General features: G+C 40.9%; 4 protein-coding genes across 7 annotated transcripts in view; 2 read left to right on the forward strand and 2 right to left on the reverse strand.

The window, feature by feature from the left end:
• The window catches only part of znf106a (zinc finger protein 106a), a 34,799-nt gene extending 32,081 nt beyond the window's left edge, over positions 1-2,718 (reverse strand). Inside the window, exon 1 of the mRNA XM_045723774.1 lies at positions 2,452-2,718. The gene's annotated coding sequence lies outside the window, so the exon portion shown is untranslated. The remainder of the gene's footprint in view (positions 1-2,451) is intronic.
• Positions 2,719-8,165: 5,447 nt separating this feature from the next.
• On the reverse strand, positions 8,166-14,463 carry pacc1 (proton activated chloride channel 1). 2 transcript variants are annotated; one of them, XM_045723777.1, is made up of 9 exons: positions 14,194-14,440; positions 13,749-13,854; positions 12,612-12,821; positions 12,145-12,299; positions 11,453-11,595; positions 10,312-10,453; positions 9,946-10,056; positions 9,581-9,751; positions 8,166-8,915 (listed from the first exon to the last, which is right to left on the reverse strand). In XM_045723777.1, the coding sequence occupies exons 1-9, from the start codon at positions 14,227-14,229 to the stop codon at positions 8,907-8,909; spliced, it is 1,083 nt and encodes a 360-aa protein (XP_045579733.1). In that variant the 5' UTR covers positions 14,230-14,440; the 3' UTR covers positions 8,166-8,906. The 2 variants fall into 2 exon arrangements, with proteins under 2 accessions (XP_045579733.1, XP_014067083.1); XM_014211608.2 differs by having other exon boundaries at positions 8,166-9,751; positions 14,194-14,463.
• Positions 14,464-15,914: 1,451 nt separating this feature from the next.
• nenf (neudesin neurotrophic factor) lies at positions 15,915-22,316 on the forward strand. Of its 3 annotated transcripts, none has more exons than XM_014211606.2 (5): positions 15,915-16,031; positions 17,244-17,505; positions 17,846-17,906; positions 19,896-19,999; positions 21,760-22,316. In XM_014211606.2, exons 2-5 carry the CDS (start codon positions 17,362-17,364, stop codon positions 21,934-21,936), a joined length of 486 nt encoding a protein of 161 aa, XP_014067081.1. In that variant the 5' UTR covers positions 15,915-16,031; positions 17,244-17,361; the 3' UTR covers positions 21,937-22,316.
• A 3,291-nt stretch (positions 22,317-25,607) lies between these two features.
• ezra (ezrin a) overlaps positions 25,608-27,508 on the forward strand; it is a 30,822-nt gene continuing 28,921 nt past the window's right edge. The window contains 1 exon segment of the mRNA XM_045723778.1: positions 25,608-25,897. Coding sequence (XP_045579734.1) covers positions 25,886-25,897 — 12 coding nt within the window. The 5' untranslated portion in view covers positions 25,608-25,885.

Genomic DNA, 27,508 nt, shown 5'->3' on the forward strand with positions numbered 1-27,508 from the left:
AATGCAGGTGTTTCAGCCCAGCTCTGTGCTTTCTGTGTTGGTGGGGCAGCCAGTGGAAAATACAGAGCATAGAGGTTGGTAATGTTCTTTAGTTGCTCTGTGATAGACTGAGTGTTTTGTCACTCATGGGGACACTCCATCACTGCAAAATCTACGGGTAGAGCTCGAAGATTCAAGCCCCTTGGGAGCTGCCATAGTTACATTAAAAGTGCCCATCCAAGAACGCTCAAGGTCATTGGCCACAGATAAAAATTAGGTCAAATCACACTATATCTACAGTAGCTTTGATTGGGCTGATCATGTCAACATCATACTTTCAAAATCTGAGCTAGCAGTCATCATCATGAATCAAGTCAACTATCTACTGATCTACTAGATAAAAACCTATGGGTGCTCATCGGCCATAAACATTACAGAACAAGTTGGAAATTGCAAATTCAACCCGGAGTGGTTTGGAAGGAATCAGTGGCTAACTGCAAAGCAATCAATAGCCTCTTTTTCCAAGCTTAAAAAGATAAACATTCACATGCAACACCATCAGACAGAAACGATTGAATACATTGGCCATGCTGTCAATCCTGCATGACTTCTGGGAACTCTGGGTAAGAAAAAAAAAATTGCTCTGACTGGGGAAAATAAGTTTTGAACGGTCATCCGACTCGGTATTCCAAGTCGGGAACTCTGGCCTCTTTCTAGATCTCCAACCTGAAGATCACTGACGTCATGATCCCCCCCCCCAGAGTTCCCAATTGTCTTGAAAGCACCATATATCCAGAGAATGACACAATTTGCCCACATGAAGGACCGCCGTGCCACCTTCCTGTTTAAGTGAGCACAGCACAACAAGGTGAGTTCAAAAATGTTTTGTATCCTGCTGCATAAATTATGTAATATGCCAGGGAGGTATGTATACTGTAGCTAAGCTGTTAGTGGCCCATGTGCCTCACCCTAATAATTTGGTCCCTTTCCCCCCTCATAACTTAGCCTGACTTGGTGGTGCACATGTAGCCTGTTTAAGAGAAACGTAATCACTGAATATTGTAAGAGCTTTCATTATCTGCTTATAAGCCCCCTTTATTTATCCTACGGTTATGACTTGGTGTACCGGGAGAATACTGTAAGAACGGCCCATGTTCTGAATTTTGTCACTGTACATTTCAAAAGTGCTGAACAAATAATTATATTGACTACGTCCGTCCTAGCTCGGTCATTCATTTCTTAATCGAAATTACAGATTGCTTCTTCTCTGCTCATCATCCCCTTATGCCATAGTTTGTACATCTCAATTGTCAGTAGAAACCACATTTGTTTAAACAAGTCAGCCATACCAGCTATGTTTCTTTCAAAGGCAGTAAATGAAAATGAACTGTTTCGCTGCCAGAAAAGGCTTTGCTGGTAGTAAGGTGTAGCAGTGATAAGGATTCACTCCATGGTGCTTTATGTAGAGGCCCTAACAGTTTGCGGGCACCATTATAGTGTAAATAATGTGTTGTATTGTGTATTGGCTTTGCTGGCATGTACCTAAAAAAATAACATATTTTTCGTTTGCCCACCAAGACTGACATGGTAAAATCGCCACTGTTTGTGTGTGTGTGTGTGTGTGTGTGTGTGTGTGTGTGTGTGTGTGTGTGTGTGTGTGTGTGTGTGTGTGTGTGTGTGTGTGTGTGTGTGTGTGAGAGAGGGGAGGAAGGGGGGGGGGGGGTTGTCAATACATGCGTTGCGTGGCTATCAACAAACACCCGCCATATCCAATCCATTGTTTTGCTAGCTAGCTAGCCTTGTTTAGGATGGAGGCTTGCCCTAAACATGGCTCTGTTTACAACCAGCTAGCCTTGTTTAGGATGGAGCCTTGCCCTAAACATGGCTCTGTTCACAACTAGCTAGCCTTGTTTAGGATGGAGCCGTGCCCTACACATGGCTCTGGTCACAACTAGCTAGCCTTGTTTAGGATGGAGCCTTGCCCTACACATGGCTCTGTTCACAACTAGCTAGCCTTGTTTAGGATGGAGCCTTGTCCTAAACATGGCTATGTTCACAACTAGCTAGCCTTGTTTAGGATGGAGCCTTGCCCTAAACATGGCTCTGTTGAAACTAGCTAACTGGTTTGGCGGAAAAAGTAGCTAGCCAACGTAGCTACTTCAGACACAAATGTAAGTATTTAGCTACTTTGTTATTTGTATATATATATATATATATATATATATATATATAGGTTAGCTACTAACTACGTAACGTCTGCTAGCTACCGTTAGCTAAAATATGTATATATCAAACTAGCGAACATTAGCTAACGTTGTCTAACTAGCGAACATTAGCTAACATTACTTCTATCTAGCAAGGAAACAAACGCACTATTCTCACCGCAGGTCTTCAAACTGACACAAAACTCTTCTAATGTAAGTTATAACTGTGTGTGTGTAGCTAAACTCATGTACATTTTAGCAAGAATACCTGTGAATATCTTGTTTACTAGGCGCAAATTCATCCACTTCCCGTCTTGTCGCTGTATCGACCCGGTTTGCCCCTTCCAGATGCGGACCGGGATGTGTTCCCGAACATCAGCGCCTGAAGATAACCACAGATACAACAATGACACAAATATTTCACCGGATGTTTCCATTTGAAGCATCCGCTTGGCATTTTCTTGTCACTACCAAATATGCTACTACCAAAAAAATCAGTGGGGAGAAGATTAAACGAGATGGATGTTGTCCAACATTCTACTAATTTTCTCATCGATTAAATATTTAATCACAATACAGTTTTCTGTTTCCAAAAGTAAAATATGTTACGACAGACTTTACCCCGTTAGACTTAAAAACATTTTTTGAATTGCGTTATTGCACACGCGCACTTCGTAGAGTAGGCGTTCCCTAACGGAAATATGCAAATACATCCTACAACACACCAATAGGTTCTGGCTAAATCGTGCTTGGCCCCGCCCATTCTCCTTGCTTGTTCTGCCCACTATGGGGCAGAACCATTTGTTTCCGTTTGAAACGACAGGCTGTGGGTTATCTTGGTTTAGTTATAAAAGATCTTTGGTTTTACTCAGCCCAAAATCTGCCCATGAAAACAAACTCACGAAGTGTGGATTTTTTTTGTATTGAAGTCAACGAGAGAGAGTGCCGAAATTGGTCAGCAAAAAATGTAATTGCTAATTTACTATGTGAGGCTTATTGATCGAATATAATTGAGAATATATAAAAAAAAGTGCAACATCCAGAACTCTCAGTTTTACAATTATTTACAAGTAAGAAGCTATCTTACTAAAGCAATGGAACTTAATAAAACGCTTAGTCCTTTAATTAAACATATAACAAAGACCTATAACCAAGTAAATGCTAAGAATGTGCTGGGGGACATATACAAAAATATCCAAGAAGAAACAAAATATGAGAATATTATAGTGGAACTAATTGGGAAGGTGGGCTGCAAATAGTAATAACCAAAGAGGACTGGGAAGACATATCAAGAAACACGTCCAAGACAACCAACTCTCTACTCTGGAGGTAATATTCTTGGAAAACTCCTATAATACAATCAAAATACAACTGTGACATCACACCAAGTTGCTGGCGTTACTGTAGGGAGAGCAGAGCTAACCATACTCACAAATTATATTCCTGCCCAGTCCTCAAATCATTTCTGTTTTGAAGTATACAAAGTATTGGATGATACATTCAAACGTTCGGCTTTCTCTAAATCCAGAACACAAACTCTCGGTGAGAACCCCTCATGCACTGTTCCTCTACTCTGATATAAATACCTCTTCTGAATTCTGAGAAAAACAGCATTTAAACTGATAACTAGAAAGAAACTGGCTTAAACAACTGGGACCACAGTTGTTGGAAAGAAACAATTAATGAAAAATATAGTATGGAAATGATAACTCATAGAATGACTATTTGAGACACGATCGTGGAACGGACGTTATATTATGAAATATATATAGGCCCTAACAGGCGATAACATGTTATAAACGGACGGGTGTGGGTGGAAAGTGTGTGTGTGTGTGTGTGTGTGTGTGTGTGTGTGTGTGTGTGTGTGTGTGTGTGTGTGTGTGTGTGTGTGTGTGTGTGTGTGTGTGTGTGTGTGTGTGTGTGTGTGTGTGTGTGAGTGAGTGAATGTATGCAAGTGTAGAAGTGCAAGTGTGTGTATGCATGAGTGGGTGTGTATCTGCGTGTGTGTGTGCATGGGTGTGTCAATGTAGATAGGGGATGCCAGGATGCCAATACAACACTAGGAGATTTAACCATCAAAATAATAAATACATAAATTAAAACACTACAGATGCATGTCCAATGGAAAACAAAGGATCCATTCAGAAAGTATTCTTTTTCCACATTTTGTTACGTTTCAGCCCTATTCTAAAATTGATTCAATTGTTTTTTTTCCCTCATCAGTCTACACACAATACCCCATAATGACATCAAAATACCCCATAATGACATCACAATACCCCATAAGGACATCACAATACCCCATAATGACATCACAATACCCCATAATAACCAAGCTGTCATATATTCTGTAAAAATATATTCTGATTTGTTTAACACTTTTTTTAGTTTACTACATGATTCCATATGTGTTATTTCATAGTTTTGATGTCTTCACTATTATTCTACAATGTAGAAAATAGTTTAAAAAAATAAAGAAAAACCCTTGAATGAGTAGCTGTATCAAAACATTTGACTGGTTCTTTATATATAATTTATAAATCCAAAAATGGATGTAGCAACTCCATATTGCCCCTTTAAGTCTATCAGAAGTGAGTTTGATCATTTGTCCATTAGGCATATGGATTTAATAATTTTATCAGCATGAATTAGATTGATCAATAAAAGCCCCTCTTTTATTCCGTAGGCTGGGATCTGCACTATGCAGCTGTTGGAAGAGCACATTTTTCACTGGCTGTCCACTGGTTCCAAAAACAATGATTTCATAGGCAGCTTAAACTTCTTGAATTCAACCTTTATTGGGTTCAAATACACATTTAGATTTGTGATCAGCCACAACAACCACAATCAGTAAGGCGCAAATAGCTAAATGAGAGAGCAACAGTGTGATTCACATCAATGCGCTATGTAGATATTAATAATGAGTGATATCCGTATCGCTGTAGACTACACCACTGCTGTCATCCTTTACCTCCAAGCATGTATTCAAATTGGATAATCTTTGGATGCCGACAGCAGTCTCACCATTGGAAGACATAGCTTGGACTGCAGCCTACAAAAACCTATTCCAGCTCTTTTCCCGCAGTCCAGCAAACACATTTGGTGTGTCATCATAGTGGTCTCTGATTGGTGGTCATCATTTGGTGTGTCATCATAGTGTTCTCTGATTGGTGGTCATCATTTGGTGTGTCATCATAGTGGTCTCTGATTGGTGGTCATCATTTGGTGTGTCATCATTTAGTGGTCTCTGATTGGTGGTTATCATTTGGTGTGTCATCATAGTGTTCTCTGATTGGTGGTCATAATTTGGTGTGTCTTCATTTAGTGGTCTCTGATTGGTGGTCATCATTTGGTGTGTCATCATAGTGGTTTCTGATTGGTGGTTATCATTTGGTGTGTCATCATAGTGTTCTCTGATTGGTGGTCATAATTTGGTGTGTCATCATAGTGGTCTCTGATTGGTGGTCATCATTTTTTGTGTTATCATAGTGTTCTCTGATTGGTGGTCATCATTTGGTCTGTCATCATTTAGTGGTCTCTGATTGGTGGTCATCATTTGGTGTGTCATCATAGTGGTTTCTGATTGGTGGTCATCATTTGGTGTGTCATCATTTAGTGGTCTCTGATTGGTGGTTATCATTTGGTGTGTCATCATAGTGTTCTCTGATTGGTGGTCATCATTTGGTCTGTCATCATTTAGTGGTCTCTGATTGGTGGTCATCATTTGGTGTGTCATCATAGTGGTTTCTGATTGGTGCTCATCATTTGGTCTCTCTGATTGGTGGTCATCATTTGGTGTGTCATCATAGTGGTCTCTGATTGGTGGTCAGACTCGCTCAGGTGGAACAAACTTAAACTTGCACCTTTTTCAATGCTGATTTGAATGTCATTGAGAAAACGGAGACATGTCAAAATATTTTTAGCAAAAATCCTCTCAGTTTAAAAATAATCCTCGAAGTAATCATCTAGTTTTTCAAAAGTATCTGTAATCTGATTACAATATTTTGCTGGTAACGTAACGGATTACAGTTACCAATTTTTTTGTAATTCCTTACATGTAACGGATTACATGTAATCTGTTACTCCCCAACCCAGGGTACTGATGGGATTGAAGCCACCGGTCGGCCATATCGGTACTCTCCAGTAGGATCAGTCCTCCATAGAAATAAATGGAATTCCGAATTATTTCAATAAAAACATTTCAAGAACTAAATTACATGTATTTAAGTACAGTCGTGGCCAAAAGTTTTGAGAATGACACAAATATTAATTTCCACAAAGTTTGCTGCTTCATTGTCTTTAGATATTTTTTTCAGATGTTACTATGGAATACTGAAGTATAATTACAAGCATTTCATAAGTGTCAAAGGCTTTTATTGACAATTACATGAAGTTGATGCAAAGAGTCAATATTTGCAGTGTTGACCCTTCTTTTTCAAGACCTCTGCAATCCACCCTGGCATGCTGTCAATTAACTTCTGGGCCACATCCTGACTGATGGCAGCCCATTCTTGCATAATCAATGCTTGGAGTTTGTCAGAATTTGTGGATTTTTGTTTGTCCACCCGCCTCTTGAGGATTGACCACAAGTTCTCAATGGGATTAAGGTCTGGGGAGTTTCCTGGCCATGGACCCAAAATATCGATGTTTTGTCCCCCGAGCCACTTAGTTATCACTTTTGCCTTATGGCAAAGTGCTCCATCATGCTGGAAAAGGCATTGTTCGTCACCAAACTGTTCCTGGATGGTTGGGAGAAGTTGCTCTCGGAGGATGTGTTGGTACCATTCTTTATTCATGGCTGTGTTCTTAGGCAAAATTGTGAGTGAGCCCACTCCCTTGGCTGAGAAGCAACCCCACACATGAATGGTCTCAGGATGCTTTACTGTTGGCATGACACAGGACTGATGGTAGCGCTCACCTTGTCTTCTCCGGACAAGCTTTTTTCCGGATGCCCCAAACAATCGGAAAGGGGATTCATCAGAGAAAATGACTTTACCCCAGTCCTCAGCAGTCCAATCCCTGTACCCTTTGCAGAATATCAGTCTGTCTCTGATGTTTTTCCTGGAGAGAAGTGGCTTCTTTGTTGCCCTTCTTGACACCAGGCCATCCTCCAAAAGTCTTCGCCTCACTGTGCATGCAGATGCACTCACACCTGCCTGCTGCCATTCCTGAGCAAGCTCTGTACTGGTGGTGCCCCGATCCCGCAGCTGAATCAACTTTAGGAGACGGCCCTGGTGATTTCTGAACTTTCTTGGGCGCCCTGAAGCCTTCTTCACAACAATTGAACCGCTCTCCTTGAAGTTCTTGATGATCCGATAAATGGTTGATTTAGGTGCAATCTTACTGGCAGCAATATCCTTGCCTGTGAAGCCCTTTTTGTGCAAAGCAATGATGACGGTGCGTGTTTCCTTGCAGGTAACCATTATTGACAGAGGAAGAACAATGATTCCAAGCACCACACTCCTTTTGAAGCTTCCAGTCTGTTATTTGAACTCAATCAGCATGACAGAGTGATCTCCAGCCTTGTCCTTGTCAACACTCACATCTGCGTTAACAAAGAGAATCATTGACATGATGTCAGCTGGTCCTTTTGTGGCAGGGCTGAAATGCAGTGGAAATGTTTTTTGGGGGATTCAGTTCATTTGCATGGCAAAAAGGGACTTTGCAATTAATTTCAATTCATCTGATCACTCTTCATAACATTCTGGACTATATGCGAATTGCCATCATACAAACTGAGGCAGCAGACTTTGTGAAAATTAATATTTGTGTCATTCTCAAAACTTTTGGCCACGACTGTATTTATTAAGGTGTCTGTAATAGAAGAAATGTGGCAAAGATGAATGTAGACATTCATAAATGCCAACAACTGACTGCTTATGAATGAAGGCCATAACGTTGATGTAGGTACAGTTGCAAGTATGTTTTGCGGATTATTATAATGGATTCGGTGCACATGGTCATAGAAAGTGACTAAACACAATCAATTGCACAGTTTTATTTCACAGTAAAAGCTCTACACAATTTCAAGTAAATCCCAGGTCCTTGTTGATCAGTCCAGTTTTTCTAAGATGTGTAAATAACGTAGAAAGCAACAAGCAGGATGAGGTGGTATTCGTAAATATTCGCCTAGTGTGTAGAAGCAAAGAAAACAGTAGTAGACTATTACTCTGGGTTCAGTAGCAGTCCGTTGTTCAGCCGTATGAGTCCGTTGTTCAGCCGTATGAGTCAGTTGTTCAGCCGTATGAGTCCGTTGTTCAGTCGTATGAGTCAGTTGTTCAGCCGTACGAGTCCGTTGTTCAGCCGTACGAGTCCGTTGTTCAGCCGTACGAGTCCGTTGTTCAGCCGTACGAGTCCGTTGTTCAGCCGTACGAGTCAGTTGTTCAGCCGTACGAGTCAGTTGTTCAGCCGTACGAGTCCGTTGTTCAGCCGTACGAGTCCGTTGTTCAGCCGTACGTGTCCGTTGTTCAGCCGTACGAGTCAGTTGTTCAGCCGTACGAGTCAGTTGTTCAGTCGTACGAGTCAGTTGTTCAGCCGTACGAGTCAGTTGTTCAGCCGTACGAGTCAGTTGTTCAGCCGTATGAGTCCGTTGTTCAGCCGTATGAGTCCGTTGTTCAGCCGTATGAGTCCGTTGTTCAGTCGTATGAGTCAGTTGTTCAGCCGTACGAGTCAGTTGTTCAGTCGTATGAGTCATCCAGTGAGATTGACTCCTTCGTTCTAGATTCACCCATTCTTTGTAAAAAAAAAAAAGGAAACAAACAACGGGAAAAACAAACAAATAAGCAATTGCATCATGGTCCACATTTGGTAAGCATTACTCATTGTTCCCTTTACATTTTTTTAATATACAGTATATACATAAAATATCCAGTAATTTAGAGGTGATAAGATACTTAAGAATTTAAGTTATTAAAAAAAAAAAAAGAAAAAACACGTTTTAAAACATCTCGCTGCTCAATTGAAACTCAGATTTTAAGAATGTTACGGAAGGTGAACTGAGGAAGTTCCCTTTGGCTTACAGTTCATGTCAGTTGTTGATGGTATCAGAAACAACTTTCATAACATTCATAAATACATTTTACAATCCTATTTCCACAGTCACATTTTGAAATGCTACATATGACTTATGTATAAAGAAACAAAAAAATCATTGTGAATTTGACCTTTTAGTTGAGTTGTCTAAAATCATATACGTTACAATCTCATCAATACTTAAAAAACATACAAAATCTGATGTGATGATCCCAAAACAACATTTTTAAAAATCGGCTGCCCATAACCTAGGGCAATATTTGCAGTTCAAAGCAAGTGTCTCATTGAATGGTTGAAAGAAGTTCGTTCACGGGGAGAAAAATAAAAAGTTATTCTTCTATTCTATTAATATCAGTATTAGTTACTGTGTATCTCTGAGATGATGTGGTCAGCTCCCTGTTTCTGTTCCTCAGATGCCTCTTACGAATTTTGATGACCCATTTCACACTAAAACTGGCAAAGTTAGCAGCCTTGAACAGAGCCATGAACACACCACACAGGATGGCCACGGTGTTCCACGGATTGGCTGTCACAATCTGTGGAGGAAACACGGGTCAAATATTTCATTGTTAGCTATAGGCTTATTCCACAGAGCTGAGATAGGAGAAATAACTACACGAGTAGAGTAGAATAAGAGAAACTAGAATAAGATAGAATGGAATAAAACAGAATATAGAAAAAAATAGAATAGATACTATTCTAATAATACAATATGAATGTGTTCACTTACATCTCTGACTTCTTGTACAAAGGGATCCCTCCATTCAAACGCGACAAAGAAAAGCTGAATGGCTTTTTGCTCTGATACTGGCCTCTTGTCATTATATTTGACCACACTGGACTGACAAGAACAGACAACTTTGTTATAACTTCGTCATGAGGTAGAAAACATTTTGTACTCAATTAGGGGGACAAAATAATGACAACTACAACTAGGAACATGTCAAGGAAAATGTCATGTTTTTTTGTGCAACATGTTGTATGTTTTCTGCTAAAGTAGATACTAAAATTAATAATTTTGCTAATCTTATTAAAAAAAATAAAAAATAGACAACATTTTAAGGAAATCTGAATGTTTACAAACGATATTACTGACCTCTTGCCGGAACTCCATGGATTCGTTTTTCTTCCCAGAGGTCTTGACCAGTGACATCTTGACCCAGGTCCTGAAGCCTCCAGAGAACGTTACCATGGAGTAGTTCTTCTCACAGTCCTGCATGAACCCTGATTTATCTACGCTATAACAGGAGGTACAGGGCAAAAATGGTTGTTGTTATACGCACATCTCATTACACTGAGGTTTCACTATATTCCACTCTAAACCAGGGATTTTAAACTCTATTCCACTCTAAACCAGGGATTTTAAACTCTATTACACTCTAAACCAGGGATTTTAAAACTCTATTACTCTAAACCAGGGATTTTAAAACTCTATTACTCTAAACCAGGGATGTTAAACTCTATTCCACTCTAAACCAGGGATTTTAAACTCTATTCCACTCTAAACCAGGGATTTTAAACTCTATTCCTCTAAACCAGGGATTTTAAACTCCATTCCTAGAGGGCTGAGTTTGTGCTGGTGTTTGTTATCTCCTTTCAATTCATGCCCAATCAAGACCTAGATAAAGGGAGGTGAGAGGAGTTCCTAACTAATCAATTACCTTAATTGATCTATCAAGTACAAGGGGGAGTGAAAAAACCTGCAGACACTCGGCCCTCCAGGGATTAAGTTTGAAACCTGCGCTCTAAACGAACAAACTGGGCCAGTGCATTACTTTCTGGACAGGTCGTTGTATTAAACTGGGCCAGTGCTTTACCTTCTGGACAGGTCGTTGTATTAAACTGGGCCAGTGCTTTACCTTCTGGACAGGTCGTTGTATTAAACTGGGCCAGTGCTTTACCTTCTGGACAGGTCGTTGTATTAAACTGGGCCAGTGCTTTACCTTCTGGACAGGTAATTGTATTAAACTGGGCCAGTGCTTTACCTTCTGGACAGGTCGTTGTATTAAACTGGGCCAGTGCTTTACCTTCTGGACAGGTCGTTGTATTAAACTGGACCAGTGCTTTACCTTCTGGACAGGTCGTTGTATTAAACTGGGCCAGTGCTTAACCTTCTGGACAGGTCGTTGTATTAAACTGGGCCAGTGCTTTACCTTCTGGACAGGTCGTTGTATTAAACTGGGCCAGTGCTTTACCTTCTGGACAGGTCGTTGTATTAAACTGGTCCAGTGCTTTACCTTCTGGACAGGTCGTTGTATTTGTCGAAGAGCATGTATGTGATGGCACTAAAATCCTCTTCTGTCTCGTTCTGACTGAACTGCAGGAAGATCAACTCTCTGTTTCTGACATCTGTTGGACCGCTGACCACCAAGGCTTGCTTCTACAACAACCAGGAGAGGAATTAATGTATTAAATTAATGACTGAATGGCTGACTGAACCAACCAACCAACCAACTAATCTCAGAAACCCAGAACTAAAATACTGCATAACTCCGTCAAATACCATTATGTTACATACCCTGTCCATGAGAGATTAATAAGCAATCAACCAACCAACCAATCAACCAACCAATCAACCAAGCAACCAACCAACCAACCAACCAACCAATCAACCAACCAACCAACCAATCAACCAACCGACCAATCAACCAACTGACCAATTAACCAATCAACCAACCAACCGACCAATCAACCAACCGACCAATCAACCAATCGACCAACCGACCAATCAACCAATCAACCAACCGACCAAGCAACCGACCAACCAACCGACCAACCAACCAAGCAACCAACCAACCAATCAACCAAGCAAGCAACCAATGAATGAATGAAAATGCTTAGAAGAAATGTTGCCGTGTTCTATTTATAGACGTGTTGTTGTCACCACAGTGTGGTTGGTGTAGGGACTCTATAATAGTATGGTTGTCACCACAGTGTGGTTGGTGTAGGGGCCAGTGTAGGTCACTTCCTCCATGACACAATCTCCTGGCTGGGGCTTCCCTGGGGTGACCAGCGGTGGGATATGGGCGTGGAAGTGGTGCTTACAGCTCAGCAGCTGAGCCGTACCAGGGTACAGGGCAATGCCTACTCACAAACAAGGACAAGAAAATAAAGTTTCATCAAGAAAAATAACAATTAAATCAAATTGAACTTGTTCTCTCAAAAAAAGATAAATATAAGCATTATATTCTGTTTAAAAAAAAAGTATGTTTAAAAAACGATATTCTCTCTGATCAGTATTGTAAAAATAAAACCTGTTAAATTGAGACCTTTATTAAACACTGGACGCTGATCTAGGGTCAGTTTTTGCACCCCCCCCCACACACACACTAATGTTTAAGGTTAGGATTGAGGGAGGCTGTTCCTAGATCTGTACTTAGGACCAGTCCCACCAACCTGGGGGAGAAAAGACATCCACCTCCTTGTATGTGACAGACATGACAGGGTGACTGAGCTTCTCCATGAAGTCCGTGATGGTTTGATAGGCCAGGAACACGGCCACAGCCGTCAGCACCAGGTAGATGAACAGCAGCAAGACAGTGAACACGTTCTTCAGACAGGCCTTGTTGAATAATGTCAATGGATTGCTGTTCACTATGTCTTCCTCTGGAATAATAAGGTAAATAAAGGCCAAAATGATAAAATAATAATTAAATAGTAAGGAAAGATTGTTAATCAATACATGAAGTACATATTATAGGTAATAAAATAGAGATAATATGAATATTACAGTAGTACATTTACATTTTTACATTTAAGTCATTTAGCAGACGCTCTTATCCAGAGCGACTTACAAATTGGTGCATTCACCTTATGATATCCAGTGGAACAAACACTTTACAATAATGCATCTAAATCATTTTTGGGGGGGGGTTAGAAGGATTACTTTATCCTATCCTAGGTATTCCTTAAAGAGGTGGGGTTTCAGGTGTCTCCGGAAGGTGGTGATTGACTCTGCTGTCCTGGCGCTGTGAGGGAGCTTGTTCCACCATTGGGGTGCCAGAGCAGCGAACAGTTTTGACTGGGCTAGACTATTCTAGTCTTTACAATGTTATTTTTTGAGAATAGACTATAATAGGATAGAATAGAATAGACTATAATAGGATAGAATATAATAGACTAGAATAGACTAGAATAGACTAGAATAGGATAGAATAGACTAGACTATAATAGGATAGAATATAATAGACTAGAATAGGATAGAATAGACTATACTATAATAGGATAGAATATAATCGACTAGAATAGGATAGAATAGACTAGAATAGAATATAACAGACTAGATTAGACTATAATAGAATATAATAGACTAGAATAGACTATAATAGGATAGAATATAATAGACTACAATAGGATAGAATAGACTAGAATAGAATATAATAGACTAGAATAGGATAGAATAGACTATAATAGGATAGAATGTAATAGACTACAATAGGATAGAATAGAATAGACTATAATAGAATAGACTACTATAGGATAGAATAGAATATAAAATACAATTGATTATAGTAATAAATAAAAAAATAGAACCTGGTAGAACACTGGCAATGGATTCTTCTGGCTCCTCCAGGCCACCGTTGGCACCGTCATTGTCTTGGTAGAAGTCTGGGGTTTGAAGTTCTTCCTCGTCATTGAACTGTATCAAATACGGTTCAGATTTATATTATTAATGGTTGATTTAACACAAAGTATCAGTGTATATAAAGTACACAGTGTCTTCCACTTTCAGATCAGGTAGATCTGTAGACTTCCAAGTACCCTACTGTAATTGTAAAAGCAAACGTCTTAAAAGTCAGCTGTAAGTCACATGATATTGTTTCTATACGAGGATCACCTCCTAGAGAAGTCCCAATGTTTTCCCCCCAACTTCCTGAAAAGTGATCGATCAATACAGATAGATACGATTGTAAAGTAATTGATAATAATATGAAATCAATAATCAATTAAAATCCGTCGTGGCCATAACAGAACTTACTTCGTGGTATGACCCGGAGGTCTCCTTCTGAAGCATTCTGATTCGTCTTCAAAGAATACTTCGATTTACTATATAGTTCATTAAAACTCCGGATATTATAAATGATCCATTTTTATTCATAATATAATATTCTCATCGTGTGGCTCTCACGTAGGTAGAGATATTAAACCGGTGGATTCGTTCGTGCGTAGTTAAAGCAGTAAAAAAAACACCTATATTCTACTACTTATTCTGCGAGCACTGGCGATGACGTCACTTTCCTATGGTAATGAGGAAACTTTCAAAATAAAAGCCCGCATTTCAAAACATTGCAAGGTGGATAACTGATTAAAAAGATATTACATTTTAACCAATGTCGAATTTTATTGTGCTAATAAACAAATGCAAGAAGGAATTTATCTAAAAAATAACAAAAAAGAGTTAAATGTTATTTTAAGACCATGTTGCCAATTTTGGGCTTATAGTGAAAAACAAATGTTTCTTTGTGCCAATGTAAAAATGGGGTCTGTAAAATCTATATATGGTGTCATTTCATTTCAACAAGTGCTCAGCATATATGGGAACTCCTTCAAGACTGTTGGAAAATCATTCCAGGTGAAGCTGGTTGAGAGAATGTGTGCAAAGCTGTCATCAAGGCAATGGGTGGCTACTTTGAAGAATCTAAAATGTTAAATATATTTTGATTTGTTTAACACTTTTTTGTTTACTACATGATTCCATATGTGTTATTTCATAGTTTTGATGTCTTCACTATTATTCTACAATGTAGAAAATAGTAAAAAATAAAGAAAAACCCTTGAATGAGTAGGTGTGTCCAAACTTTTGACTGGTACTGTAAGTATTCAGACCCTTTGCTATGAGGCTCGAAATTGAGCTCAGGTGCATCCTGTTTCCATTGATCATTCTTGAGATGTTTCTACAACTTGATTGGAGTCCACCTGTGGTAAATTCAATTGATTTGATATGATTTGGAAAGGCACACACCTGTCTATTTAAGGTCCCACAGTTGACAGTGCATGTCAGAGCAAAAACCAAGCAATGAAGTCAAAGGAATTGTCCATAGAGCTCCGAGACAGGATTGTGTAGAGGCACAGATCTGGGAAGGGTACCAAAACATTTCTGAAGCATTGAAGGTCCCCAAGAACACAGTGGCCTCCATCATTCTTAAATGGAAGAAGTTTGGAACCACCAAGACTTCTTACAGCTGGCCGCCCGGCCAAACTGAGCAATCGGGGAAGAAGGGCCTTGGTCAGGGAGGTGACCAAGAACCCGATGGTCACTCTGATAGAGCTCCAGAGTTCCTCTGTAGGGATTGGAAAACCTTCCAGAAGGACAACCATCTCTGCAGCACTCCACCAATCAGGCCTTTATGGTAGAGTGGCCAGACGGAAGCCACTCCTCAGTAAAAGGCACATGACAGCCCGCTTAGAGTTTGCCAAAAGGCACCTAAATACTCTCAGACCATGAGAAACAATATTCTCTAGTCTGATGAAACCAAGATTGAACTCTTTGGCCTGAATGCCAAGCGTCAAGTCTGGAGGAAACATGGCACCATCCCTACGGTGAAGCACGGTGGTGGCAGCATCATGCTGTGGGGATGTTTTTCAGCGGCAGGGACTGGGAGACTTGTCAGGATCGAGGCAAAGATGAACAGAGCAAAGTACAGAGATCCTTGATAAAAACCTGCTCCAGAGAGCTATGGACCTCAGACTGGGACGAAGGTTTACCTTCCAACAGGACAACAGCCCTAAGCTGTTTAAACACACTATGTTTGTCTATTGTTGTGACTTAGATGAAGATCAGATCAAATTTGATGACCAATTTATGCAGAAATCCAGGTAATTCCAAAGGGTTCACATACTTTTCCTTGCCACTGTATGTAAATAAGGTATTTCTGTTTTAAATGTTTATTACATTTGCTAAAATTTAAAAAACAGTTTTCGCTTTTTCATTATGGGGTATTGTGTGTAGACTGACGAGGGGAAAAGTTTGGAGCCTGCTGGTTTTACGCTCTACCTGATAATTAATTGCAGCCCACCTGGTGTCCCAGGTCTAAATCAGGTCCTGATTTGAGGGGAACAAATGTAAAAACACATTGGAACTGGCTTAAGAGCACTACACAATAGTTTTCAACATAGTTTTACATTTTTTATTTTATTTCACCTGTATTTAACCAGGTAAGCTAGTTGAGAACAAGTTCTCATTTACAACTGCGACCTGGCCAAGAATAAAGCAAAGCAGTGCGACACAAAACAACACAGAGTTACACATGGAATAAACAAGGGTACCAGTATTGGTGTAAACTTTCTAAAGAAATGCTAGTATAAATAATACTATATATATTTAAGTTACTTACTTATAAACAAAGTTATTACATTTAAGTTAATTATCAATAAAAATAAAAAAAATGTCTAAAGGTGTTTGTAATGCTGTGAAAAAATGGTTGTACTGCACTAGAGGAGTGGTTCCCAAACGTTTTCGCTCGGGTCCTCCCTTCCATCATTGGAGAACATCTACCCAATTTCGAAATTGCACCTTGTGCCCCATTCTAATATTACAACCTCTGCACTAGATTAAAATAAATAAATAACGATATTCCCAAAGTTTAGTACGTCTTTGTAGAGGGACTCTTATTTTGAGGAAAGAAAATCCGCGACCGTGTTGCCAGTATTAAATCCTACTGCCAGGAGAACACGGTAATCTATTTTTCTCGTCTATTGGTAGAGGAGGAGTGGTAGGCATTGCCCTTAACTGTTTAACTGATGACAGGGCAGTTTTATTTTTTCCCCTCTCGGTAACTTGGATTGTGTGGAAGTGTTAACTGGTCCCAGAACAGTTTTAAGAGAGGCAACCAATTTGACCCGACTATCACATGCACACAGCACTTTCAGCCGCCGGCAGCATCAGAAACAACATGATCCATCTACTAAACGTTAAGGAAATCTAATATTTATCTAGGGACATGGATTAACTTTACCTTAAACTTTAATTTCACTTTCTTCTCTAGTAGCCTACTTGTGTTCACGGACTAATTTCTTTCTTTTTTTTAGGACAGTTAGAGCGACAGAGACAAAACCGGAACTAGGAAGCAAATGAGCTCCTTAGAAGAGGACATCGGAATTATTATTTATTAATGTTGTTGAGACTTGTCCAAATAGCCAGGCAACCATGGTAACACCAGTGCAACTTTTTATCACATTTGTCCTTCTCGTGTTGAGTTTGGCAGACGATGTTAAACTAAAACACAAACCAGCCTCAAAACCTGTCCGACTGTTCACAGAGGAAGATTTAAAAAGGCACGATGGGAGTGAGGTAACTACTTGTTTGTTATATAGGTCTGTGGGTAGGCTAGCTCTGGTCCACGGCGGTAGGTCGCGTCCCTTCACTAGTTGTAGCGGAGGAACACGCACTAACGCCGTGGACCAGAGCTATGGGTGTAACTAACCCGTGATTTTCACTACAGCAGGACTAATCTATGGTAGGTTAATGGAGGAATGAATAGCTCGTCTTGGTATATGTAAATGTTATGGACTATCAGCGTGAGGGTGGGGTCAGCCAACACAATGACATCGTTTGCTTTATCACTGATAATGCTAATTGATCTAAAAAAATAAAAAATAAAAGTCATAATGTAACTGTTGCTGTGTTTTAGGAAGGGCATCCCATTTACATGGCCATAAAAGGAGTGGTGTTTGATGTAACCAAGGGGAAAGGTAAATACACAAAGTGTTGGGGTGATAACTTATCAAACTCCACAGACTGCTAGTGTGGCGTGATGATGATGATGATGACGTCCCAATGATATCACAGTAGTTCAGGACAGTATAAAGAGACAAGATAAAGTTATGTGTCAATGCTGAATGAATGATCCTTCGCAATTAAAGGTCGACCGAGTATTATTTTTCAACGCCGATACCAATTATTGGAGGACCAAAATAAGCCTATACCTATTAGTCGGCCGATTACATTTTTATATATATATATATATATATATATATATATATATATATATATATATATTTGTAGTTATGACAATTACAACAATACTAAATGAACAATGAACCCTTTTTATTTTAACTTAATATATTACATAAATAAAATCTATTTAGTCTCAAATAAATAATGAAACATGTTCAATTTGGTTTTTAAATAATTAAAAAACACTGTGTTGGAGAAGAAAGTAAAAGTGCAATATGTGCCATGTAAAAAAGCTAATGTTTAAGTTCCTTGCTCAGAACATATGAAACCTGGTAGTTCAATATTCCCAGTTCTTCAATATTCCCAGTTAAGAAGTTTTAGGAATTATGACGCGTCGACTATTTCTCTCTATACCATTTGTATTTCATATACCTTTGAGTATTGGATGTTCTTATAGTCACTTTAGTATTGCCAGCCTAATCTCGGGAGTTGATAGGCTTGAAGTCATAAACAGCGCTGTGCCTCAAGCATTGCTAAGAGCTGCTGGCAAACGCATTAAAGTGCTGTTTGAATGAATGCTTACGAGCCTGCTGCTGCCTACCACCGCTCAGTCAGACTGTTCTATCAAATATAAAATCATAGACTTAATTATAATAAAGACACAGAAATACGAGCCTTTGGTCAGTAATATGGTAAAATCCGGAAACTATAATTTCGAAAAACAAAACGTTTATTCTTTCGATGAAATACGGAACCGGTCCGTATTTTGTCAAACGGGTGGCGTCCCTAAGTCAAAATATTGCTGTTACATTGCACAACCTTCAATGTAATATCATAATTATGTAAAATACTGGCAAATTAATGACGGTCTTTGTTAGGAAGAAACACAGTTCACAACGAGCCAGGCGGCCCAAACTGCTGCATATACCCTGACTCTGCTTGCACAGAACGCAAGAGAAGTGACACAATTTCCCTAGTTAATATTGTCTACTAACATGGATTTAAGAAAAGCATTGATGTTTATGGTTAGGTACATTGGTGCAACGAATGTGCTTTTTTTTCGCGAATGAGCTTTTGTTAAATTATCACTCATTTGGCGAAGTAGGCTGTGATTCAATGATAAATTAACAGGCACCGCATTGATTATATGCAACGCAGGACAAGCTAGTTAACCTAGTAATATCATCAACCACGTGTAGTTAACTAGTGATTATGTGAAGATTGATCGTTTTTTTATAAGATAAGTTTAATGCTAGCAAGCAACTTAACTTGGCTCCTTGCTGCACTCGCATAACAGGTGGTCAGCCTGCCACGCAGTTTCCTCGTGGAGTGCAATGTAATCGGCAATAATCGGCGTCCAAAAAGGCAGATTACCGATTGTCATGAAAATTTGAAATCGTGCCTAATTAATCATGCCGATTAATCGGTCGACCTCTATTCACAATCACTGGTATCTACATAGGAAGCTGTGTAATTACCAGGGTTGGGGTCAATTGCAGTCAATTCATAAAGTTAACCAAATTCCAATTCCACATTTTCCTACTTGAAAACCATTGAAGAGAATTGGAATTCGAGTTTGAATTTCAGTGTACTTCCTGAATTGTCTGGAATTGAAATAGAATTGACTCCAATCCTGGTAATTACATTGGAAATAACAAGATAGATAACAGGGGAAGAGGATAAGGGGGTTTCGATGTGAGGCCCACACAAACTGCAAATATGTAACAGCTGTAAGTACTGAGGAGCTGTTATTACAGTGGGACTAATACAGTTTATCATTGTAGAGTTCTATGGGAAAGATGGACCATACAATGTCTTGGTTGGAAAGGACTGCACAAGGGCTGTGGCCAAAATGTCCCTTGAGCCAGCTGATCTGACTTCTGACACTGTGAGTAAAGGACAACAAAACAAACGGTTGGGCTGGGGAAGGGGTGCAGCGTCATGAAGGGGAAGGGGTGCAGTGTCATGAAGGGGTGCAGCGTCATGAAGGGGAAGGGGTGCAGCGTCATGAAGGGGAAGGGGTGCAGCGTCATGAAGGGGAAGGGGTGCAGCATCATGAAGGGGTGCAGCGTCATGAAGGCGTGCAGCGGCATGAAGGGGAAGGGGTGCAGCGTCATGAAGGGGTGCAGCGTCATGAAGGGGTGCAGCGTCATGAAGGGGAAGGGGTGCAGGGTCATGAAGGGGAAGGGGTGCAGCATCATGAAGGGGTGCAGCGTCATGAAGGGGTGCAGCGTCATGAAGGGAAAGGGGTGCAGCGTCATGAAGGGGAAGGGGTGCAGCATCATAAAGGGGAAGGGGTGCAGCGTCATAAAGGGGTGCAGCGTCATAAAGGGGTGCAGCGTCATGAAGGGAAAGGGGTGCAGCGTCATAAAGGGGTGCAGCGTCATGAAGGGGAAGGGGTGCAGCATCATAAAGGGGTGCAGCGTCATAAAGGGGTGCAGCGTCATAAAGGGGTGCAGCAACATGAAGGGGTGCAGCAACATGAAGGGGTGCAGCAACATGAAGGGAAAGGGGTGCAGCGTCATGAAGGGAAAGGGGTGCAGCGTCATGAAGGGGAAGGGGTGCAGCATCATAAAGGGGAAGAGGTGCAGCATCATAAAGGTGTGCAGCGTCATAAAGGGGTGCAGCATCATAAAGGGGAAGGTGTGCAGCATCATAAAGGGGAAGGGGTGCGGCGTCATAAAGGAGTGCAGCATCAGAAAGGGGAAGGGGTGCAGCGTCATAAAGGGGTGCAGCATCATAAAGGGGAAGGGGTGCAGCGTCATAAAGGGGTGCAGCATCACCCTGTAGCTCAGTTAGAGCATGGTGTTTGCAACGCCAGGGTTGTGGGTTCGATTCCCACGGGGGGCCAGCACAGAAAAAAAATCTATGAAATGAAATGTATGCATTCACTAGTGTAAGTTGCTCTGGATAAGAGTGTCTGCTAAATGACTAAAATAAAGGGGAAGGGGTGCAGCGTCATAAAGGGGTGCAGCGTCATAAAGGTGTGCAGCGTCATAAAGGGGTGGAGCGTCATAAAGGGGTGCAGCGTCATAAAGGGGAAGGGGTGCAGCGTCATAAAGGGGTGCAGCGTCATGAAGGGGAAGGGGTGCAGCGTCATAAAGGGGAAGGGGTGCAGCGTCATAAAGGGGAAGGGGTGCAGCGTCATAAAGGGGTGCAGCGTCATAAAGGGGACAGTTAAATGGATGGCTAGACAAGGTAAAAATGGCTGTAGTAGATGGCATGGCTTGGTAACTGTTGTGCGTAGCAGGCAGCTAATTCTTATATGACATGTTTGTAGAATGTTAAGTCCCCTTGTTGACTGAGGTGAATGAAACTATAGCATCAAGGTGATAATGGCTAGAGTCGATGTTGCTTGTTTTTGCTGTTCTCCAAAATTGCATTTTCTTTTTTTTTTCAATTGTGTAGAAATGCAGTAAATGTAAAAAAAAATTAAAATCCTTGGGGGGGGGGGATGATGCCCCTGCTCTGGTCTGCAAAGAACCTGTGTAGATGTTTAACTCCCATCGAACCCTTTTTGCAGAACCATAAAGGGTTCTTCAGAAAAGGTTCCACAAAGAACCCATAGAAAACCATTTTTTCCCCTTTAGTATTCTCTTAGTAATGAAATGGGTGTCTCTTGTTCTTTTTCTTCCTCTTCTCTTTCAGACGGGCCTTACTGAAGAGCAGCTCCAATCCCTTGAGAGTGTATTTGAGGGCACGTACAAGACAAAGTACCCTATTGTAGGCTACACCGCCGTACGCATCCTCAACCAGGATGGTAGCCCCAATGAGGACTTCAAACCTGAAGACCAACCTCACTTTAACATGAGAGACGAGTTCTAAACCAAAGGACTTTTTTTGGGCACTTTTATTTTTTTTATTTTTTTGTTGTTGCTCTGATATATTTTGGTACGCCAAAACCTTTTGAGACCATAAAGATTAAATACAGTGTGATCCTCAATTTGCTCATGATTGCATACATTAAGCTCATGATTGAAAAATGATTATGAATTCCCAGTCAGATCAATTTGATAGGACTGCATGTCTGGATGTTCTCTGATGAAGCCCAATAAAGGGTGGCCTTACCAAGGGATAAGCAGCCATGTGTTTCAGCTGTATTTTCTTTACTTTTATTTGGAGACCATATTTATATCTTTAAAAAAGAGATGTACTTTAAGATATCATTTTATGTTGACGTCAATAAAAACATGGAATGTTTGTTACTATGTTGTTCGTCAAATACACTTTATAAAATGTGTTTACATTTTTAAGGACTGAATGTTTTCCATTGATCATTTAAATAATTGTAATTGGTTAAATGAGCTATGAAGCTGCACATACCATTCATTTAATGTTAAAGTAGTTGAAAACCTTATTATTATTATTATTTAAATAGTTGGAGTCAAATGTTTGTTGGCTCATTTTTGCATTTCCACCTGGATAGGACAGGTAGTTTCCTCCTGGATAGGACAGGTAGTTTCCTCCTGGATAGGACAGGTCGTTTCCACCTGGATAGGACAGGTAGGTTCCTCCTGGATAGGACAGGTAGTTTCCACCTGGATAGGACAGGTAGGTTCCTCCTGGATAGGACAGGTGGTTTCCTCCTGGATAGGACAGGACGTTTCCACCTGGATAGGACAGGTAGTGTCCTCCTGGATAGGACAGGTAGTTTCCTCCTGGATAGGACAGGTAGTTTCCACCGGGATAGGACAGGTAGTTTCCTCCTGGATAAGACAGGTAGTTTCCTCCTGGATAGGACAGGTAGTTTCAGTTTCCTCCTGGATAGGACAGGTCGTGTCCTGGATAGGACAGGTATTTCCTCCTGGATAAGACAGGTAGGTTCCTCCTGGATAGGACAGGTAGTTTCCACCTGGATAGGACAGGTAGGTTCCTCCTGGATAGGACAGGTAGTTTCCTCCTGGATAGGACAGGACGTTTCCACCTGGATAGGACAGGTAGTGTCCTCCTGGATAGGACAGGTAGTTTCCTCCTGGATAGGACAGGTAGTTTCCACCGGGATAGGACAGGTAGTTTCCTCCTGGATAAGACAGGTAGTTTCCTCCTGGATAGGACAGGTAGTTTCAGTTTCCTCCTGGATAGGACAGGTCGTGTCCTGGATAGGACAGGTATTTCCTCCTGGATAAGACAGGTAGTTTCCTCCTGGATAGGACAGGTGTTTCCTCCTGGATAGGACAGGTATATTCCACCTGGATAGGACAGGTAGTTTCCTCCTGGATAGGACAGGTAGTGTCCTCCTGGATAGAACAGATAGTTTCCTCCTGGATAGGACAGGTAGTATCCTCCTGGATAGGACAGGAAGTTTCCTCCTGGATAGGACAGGTAGTTTCAGTTTCCTCCTGGATAGGACTGGTAGTTTCAGTGTCCACCTGGATAGGACAGGTCGTTTCAGTCCCCTCCTGGATAGGACAGGTGTCTCCACCTGAATAGGACAGGTCATTTCCACCTGGATATGACAGGTAGTCTCCACCTGGATAGGACAGGTAGTTTCCTCCTGGATAGGACAGGTAGTTTCCTCCTGGATAGGACAGGTATATTCCACCTGGATAGGACAGGTAGTTTCCTCCTGGATAGGACAGGTAGTTTCAGTTTCCTCCTGGATAGGACAGGTAGTGTCCTGGATAGGACATGTAGTTTCCTCCTGGATAGGACAGGTAATTTCCTCCTGGATAGGACAGGTAGTTTCAGTTTCCTCCTGGATAGGACAGGTAATTTCCTCCTGGATAGGACAGGTAGTTTCAGGTTCTTCCTGGATAGGACAGGTAGTTTCAGTTTCCACCTGGATAGGACAGGTAGTTTCAGTTTCCTCCTGGATAGGACAGGTCGTTTCCTCCTGGATAGGACAGGTCGTTTCCTCCTGGATAGGACAGGTAGATTCCTCCTGGATAGGACAGGTAGTTTCCTCCTGGATAGGACAGGTCGTGTCCACCTGGATAGGACAGGTAGTTTCCTCCTGGATAGGACAGGTAGTGTCCACCTGGATAGGACAGATAGTATGTGGCAAAATTGTGAGTGAGCCCACTCCCTTGGCTGAGAAGCAACCCCACACATGTATGCTCTCAGGATGCTTTACTGTTGGCATGACACAGGACTGATGGTAGCGCTCACTTTGTCTTCTCCGGACAAGCTTTTTTCCAGATGCCCCAAACAATCGGAAAGGGGATTCATCAGAGAAAATGACTTTACCCCAGTCCTCAGCAGTCCAATCCCTGTACTTTTTGCAGAATATCAGTCTGTCCCTGATGTTTTTCCTGGAGAGAAGTGGCTTCTTTGCTGCCCTTCTTGACACCAGGCCATCCTCCAAAAGTCTTCGCCTCACTGTGTGTGCAGATGCACTCACACCTGCCTGCTGCCATTCCTGAGCAAACTCTGTACTGGTGGTGCCCCGATCCCGCTTGCTGGACTTTCTTGGGCCCTGAAGCCTTCTTCACAACAATTTAACCACTCTCCTTGAAGTTCTTGATGATCCGATAAATGGTTGATTTAGGTGCAATCCTACTGGCAGCAATATCCTTGCCTGTGAAGCCCTTTTTGTGCAAAGCAATGATGACGGCACGTGTTTCCTTGCAGGTAACCATGGTTGACAGAGGAAGAACAATGATTCCAAGCACCACCCTCCTTTTGAAGCTTCCAGTCTGTTATTCGAACTCAATCAGCATGACAGAGTGATCTCCAGCCTTGTCCTCGTCAACACTCACACCTGTGTTAACGAGAGAATCATTGACATGATGTCAGCTGGTCCTTTTGTGGCAGGGCTGAAATGCAGTGGAAATGTTTTTGGGGGGATTCAGTTCATTTGCATGGCAAAGAGGGACTTTGCAATTAATTGCAATTCATCTGATCACTCTTCATAACATTCTGGAGTATATGCAAATTGCCATCATACAAACTTAGGCAGCAGACTTTGTGAAAATAAAAATTAGTGTCATTCTCAACTTTTGGCCACGACTGTACAGAGTAAAGAGTTTGAATACTTATGTAAATGTGATGTTTTAGTAGTTTATTGGTAAACCATTTGCAAAAATGTCTAAAAATCTATTTTTGCTTTTTCATTATGGGGTATTGTGTGTAAATTGATGAGGATGTATTTAAAAAATATATATAAACCTGTAAAGTAACAAAATGTGCAATAAGTCAAGGGGTCTGAATACTTTCCGAAGGCTCTTTTTGTCACATGTACATTTTGAGGGCAGTGGAATAATTTTTATTTTTAAAAGTCTTAGTGGTAGTATTTTTTTCTGACCCTCAAAAAGTATAAATATATCACTAGTCATAACTTCAAGGCTGTAGTTGTCGTCTGAACGACCAAAGGTCCCCATAGACACTAGTCATAACTTCAAGGCCGTAGTTGTCGTCTGAACGACCAAAGGTCCCCATAGACACTAGTCATAACTTCAAGGCTGTAACTGAAACAGTCGGGATGGCACTACAGTAGTAGTCAACAGCAGCCCGTTCTGTTCTGTAGGGTGGAGCTTTTAACGACACTCCGTCTCACAGGTAGGTCGTCGGCGTCATCGAACAAGGTTAGGCTTCTCCTCTGCTCTGGCATTTTTATGTCTGATTATGAGTCAGACATGAGTAGCCTACCACGTCCAGTATAAGTAATCTTCACAGCCGAGTTCACAGGACAGGCGCCCAACCCGAGCAGAGCAGGACTAACGTTCATTATCACGGACTTGAGAGTTCCCTAGAGAAGTTTAACTACTACGAGCTCTTTCCGGTACTTTGGAGCCCACGTTCCGTCGTTAAACCTGATAAACCATCCAAAACAAAGATGCCTAAAGCGGTGAGGTTTTTTTTGTTTTATTTTAAATACGTTTTTATTTGTCCGACTATGTAAAATGTAATGTATTACACGTAAACTTTCTATCTAAATAAATGTAACAGAGCCTAGACCAAACTATGCTGTAACACAAGGCAGGTCAAATGGATGATCATGTTATTTCACTGTCCAATATACCAGAATAATCTCTTGTTTTTCTATTAATTATCCATTGTTGTCTAAAAGTGATGATATAGCCTTACACAAAAGTATTTTTTTATGATGACAATCACTGAAGTTGCCCTGATTATTTGTTACAGTGTTATTTGTGCCCTAATGTAACAGCTGTGAGTTACATTTGTTGCCTGCTATCTCAAAAAGTTCATCAATATGAACCAAAACCAGAGTCGGAGGGTATTTGCTTTAATATGATACAATCTTTAAGAATATGCTTTTGTTTAACTTTAATATATAATAATGATTAAATATATAACAATTATTTAACATATAATAATTTATTCATATATAACCCACAGTTCCTTGACAAAGTTATAATTCACTAATAATTCTGTAAAAGTATTCAGTTCCCCCCCCCCATTTCAGCAATGTTCTCATAGTGACTGAGATGCACCATTTGTAAAATATCTATAGGCCAAGTCAGCAGTGGATGAGTATTGTCTTGTGTAGATAACAGTATCGGAAAAGAAGCCATCTTCTGTTTAAAAGAAACCCCCAGAGTCCATTTTAAAAGTGTGATGCCTACACGGTCTTACTTATTAACCAAACCCAGAGTTTGACCCACAGGTCTCAAGACTGCTAAGGTAGGCATTACTGGCTAACCATAGATTAACTCTCGCTGTGTGCTAAAGCTTTTTGCACAGCAGTTCTCGAATCATGAAGATTCTCTGTTGGAATCCTATGAAGATTCTCTGTTGGAATCCTATGAAGATTCTCTGTTGGAATCCTATGAAGATTCTCTGTTGGAATCCTATGAAGATTCTCTGTTGGAATCCTATGAAGATTCTCTGTTGGAATCCTATGATGTCATTTTTGATAACATAGCCATTGGCATTTTTTATCAGTGTTGGGTGTTTAGTTTTACATGGCTCAGTCTCGGGTTTCCATAAAGGTTAACTGTGTCTTAAACAAACACTACGCTATAGCAATAACCTTGGGAAGGTATTCTGTTGATGGCGTTTCACTTGGAGCATAGCAACAGCACTCCTTGAGAGAGTCCGACCGCATGGGTCAGTCTAACATCAATCTGACGTCATTTCTGTGACATTCTTCTCTGGAGAGTCAGAGTAGATAAAGCTTTCAACACTATAATAAATACTCCAGGGCTGTATCCCCAATGGCACCCTACTGCATACCCTTGATAGTGCACTACTTTTGACCAAGCACTACGGGCCCTAGTCAAAAGTAGTGCACTATAATGGGAATTAGACCTAGGGTTACTAGGCTTACTAGGGTTACTAGGGTTACCCAGGGAGATGAGACCTAGGGTTACCCAGGGAGATGAGACCTAGGGTTACCCAGGGAGTTGAGACCTAGGGTTACCCAGGGAGATGAGATGAGACCTAGGGTTACCCAGGGGGATGAGATGAGACCTAGGGTTACCCAGGGAGATGAGAC

This window comes from Salmo salar, chromosome ssa09, assembly GCF_905237065.1.
Source record: "Salmo salar chromosome ssa09, Ssal_v3.1, whole genome shotgun sequence".
Taxonomy (NCBI): domain Eukaryota; kingdom Metazoa; phylum Chordata; class Actinopteri; order Salmoniformes; family Salmonidae; genus Salmo; species Salmo salar.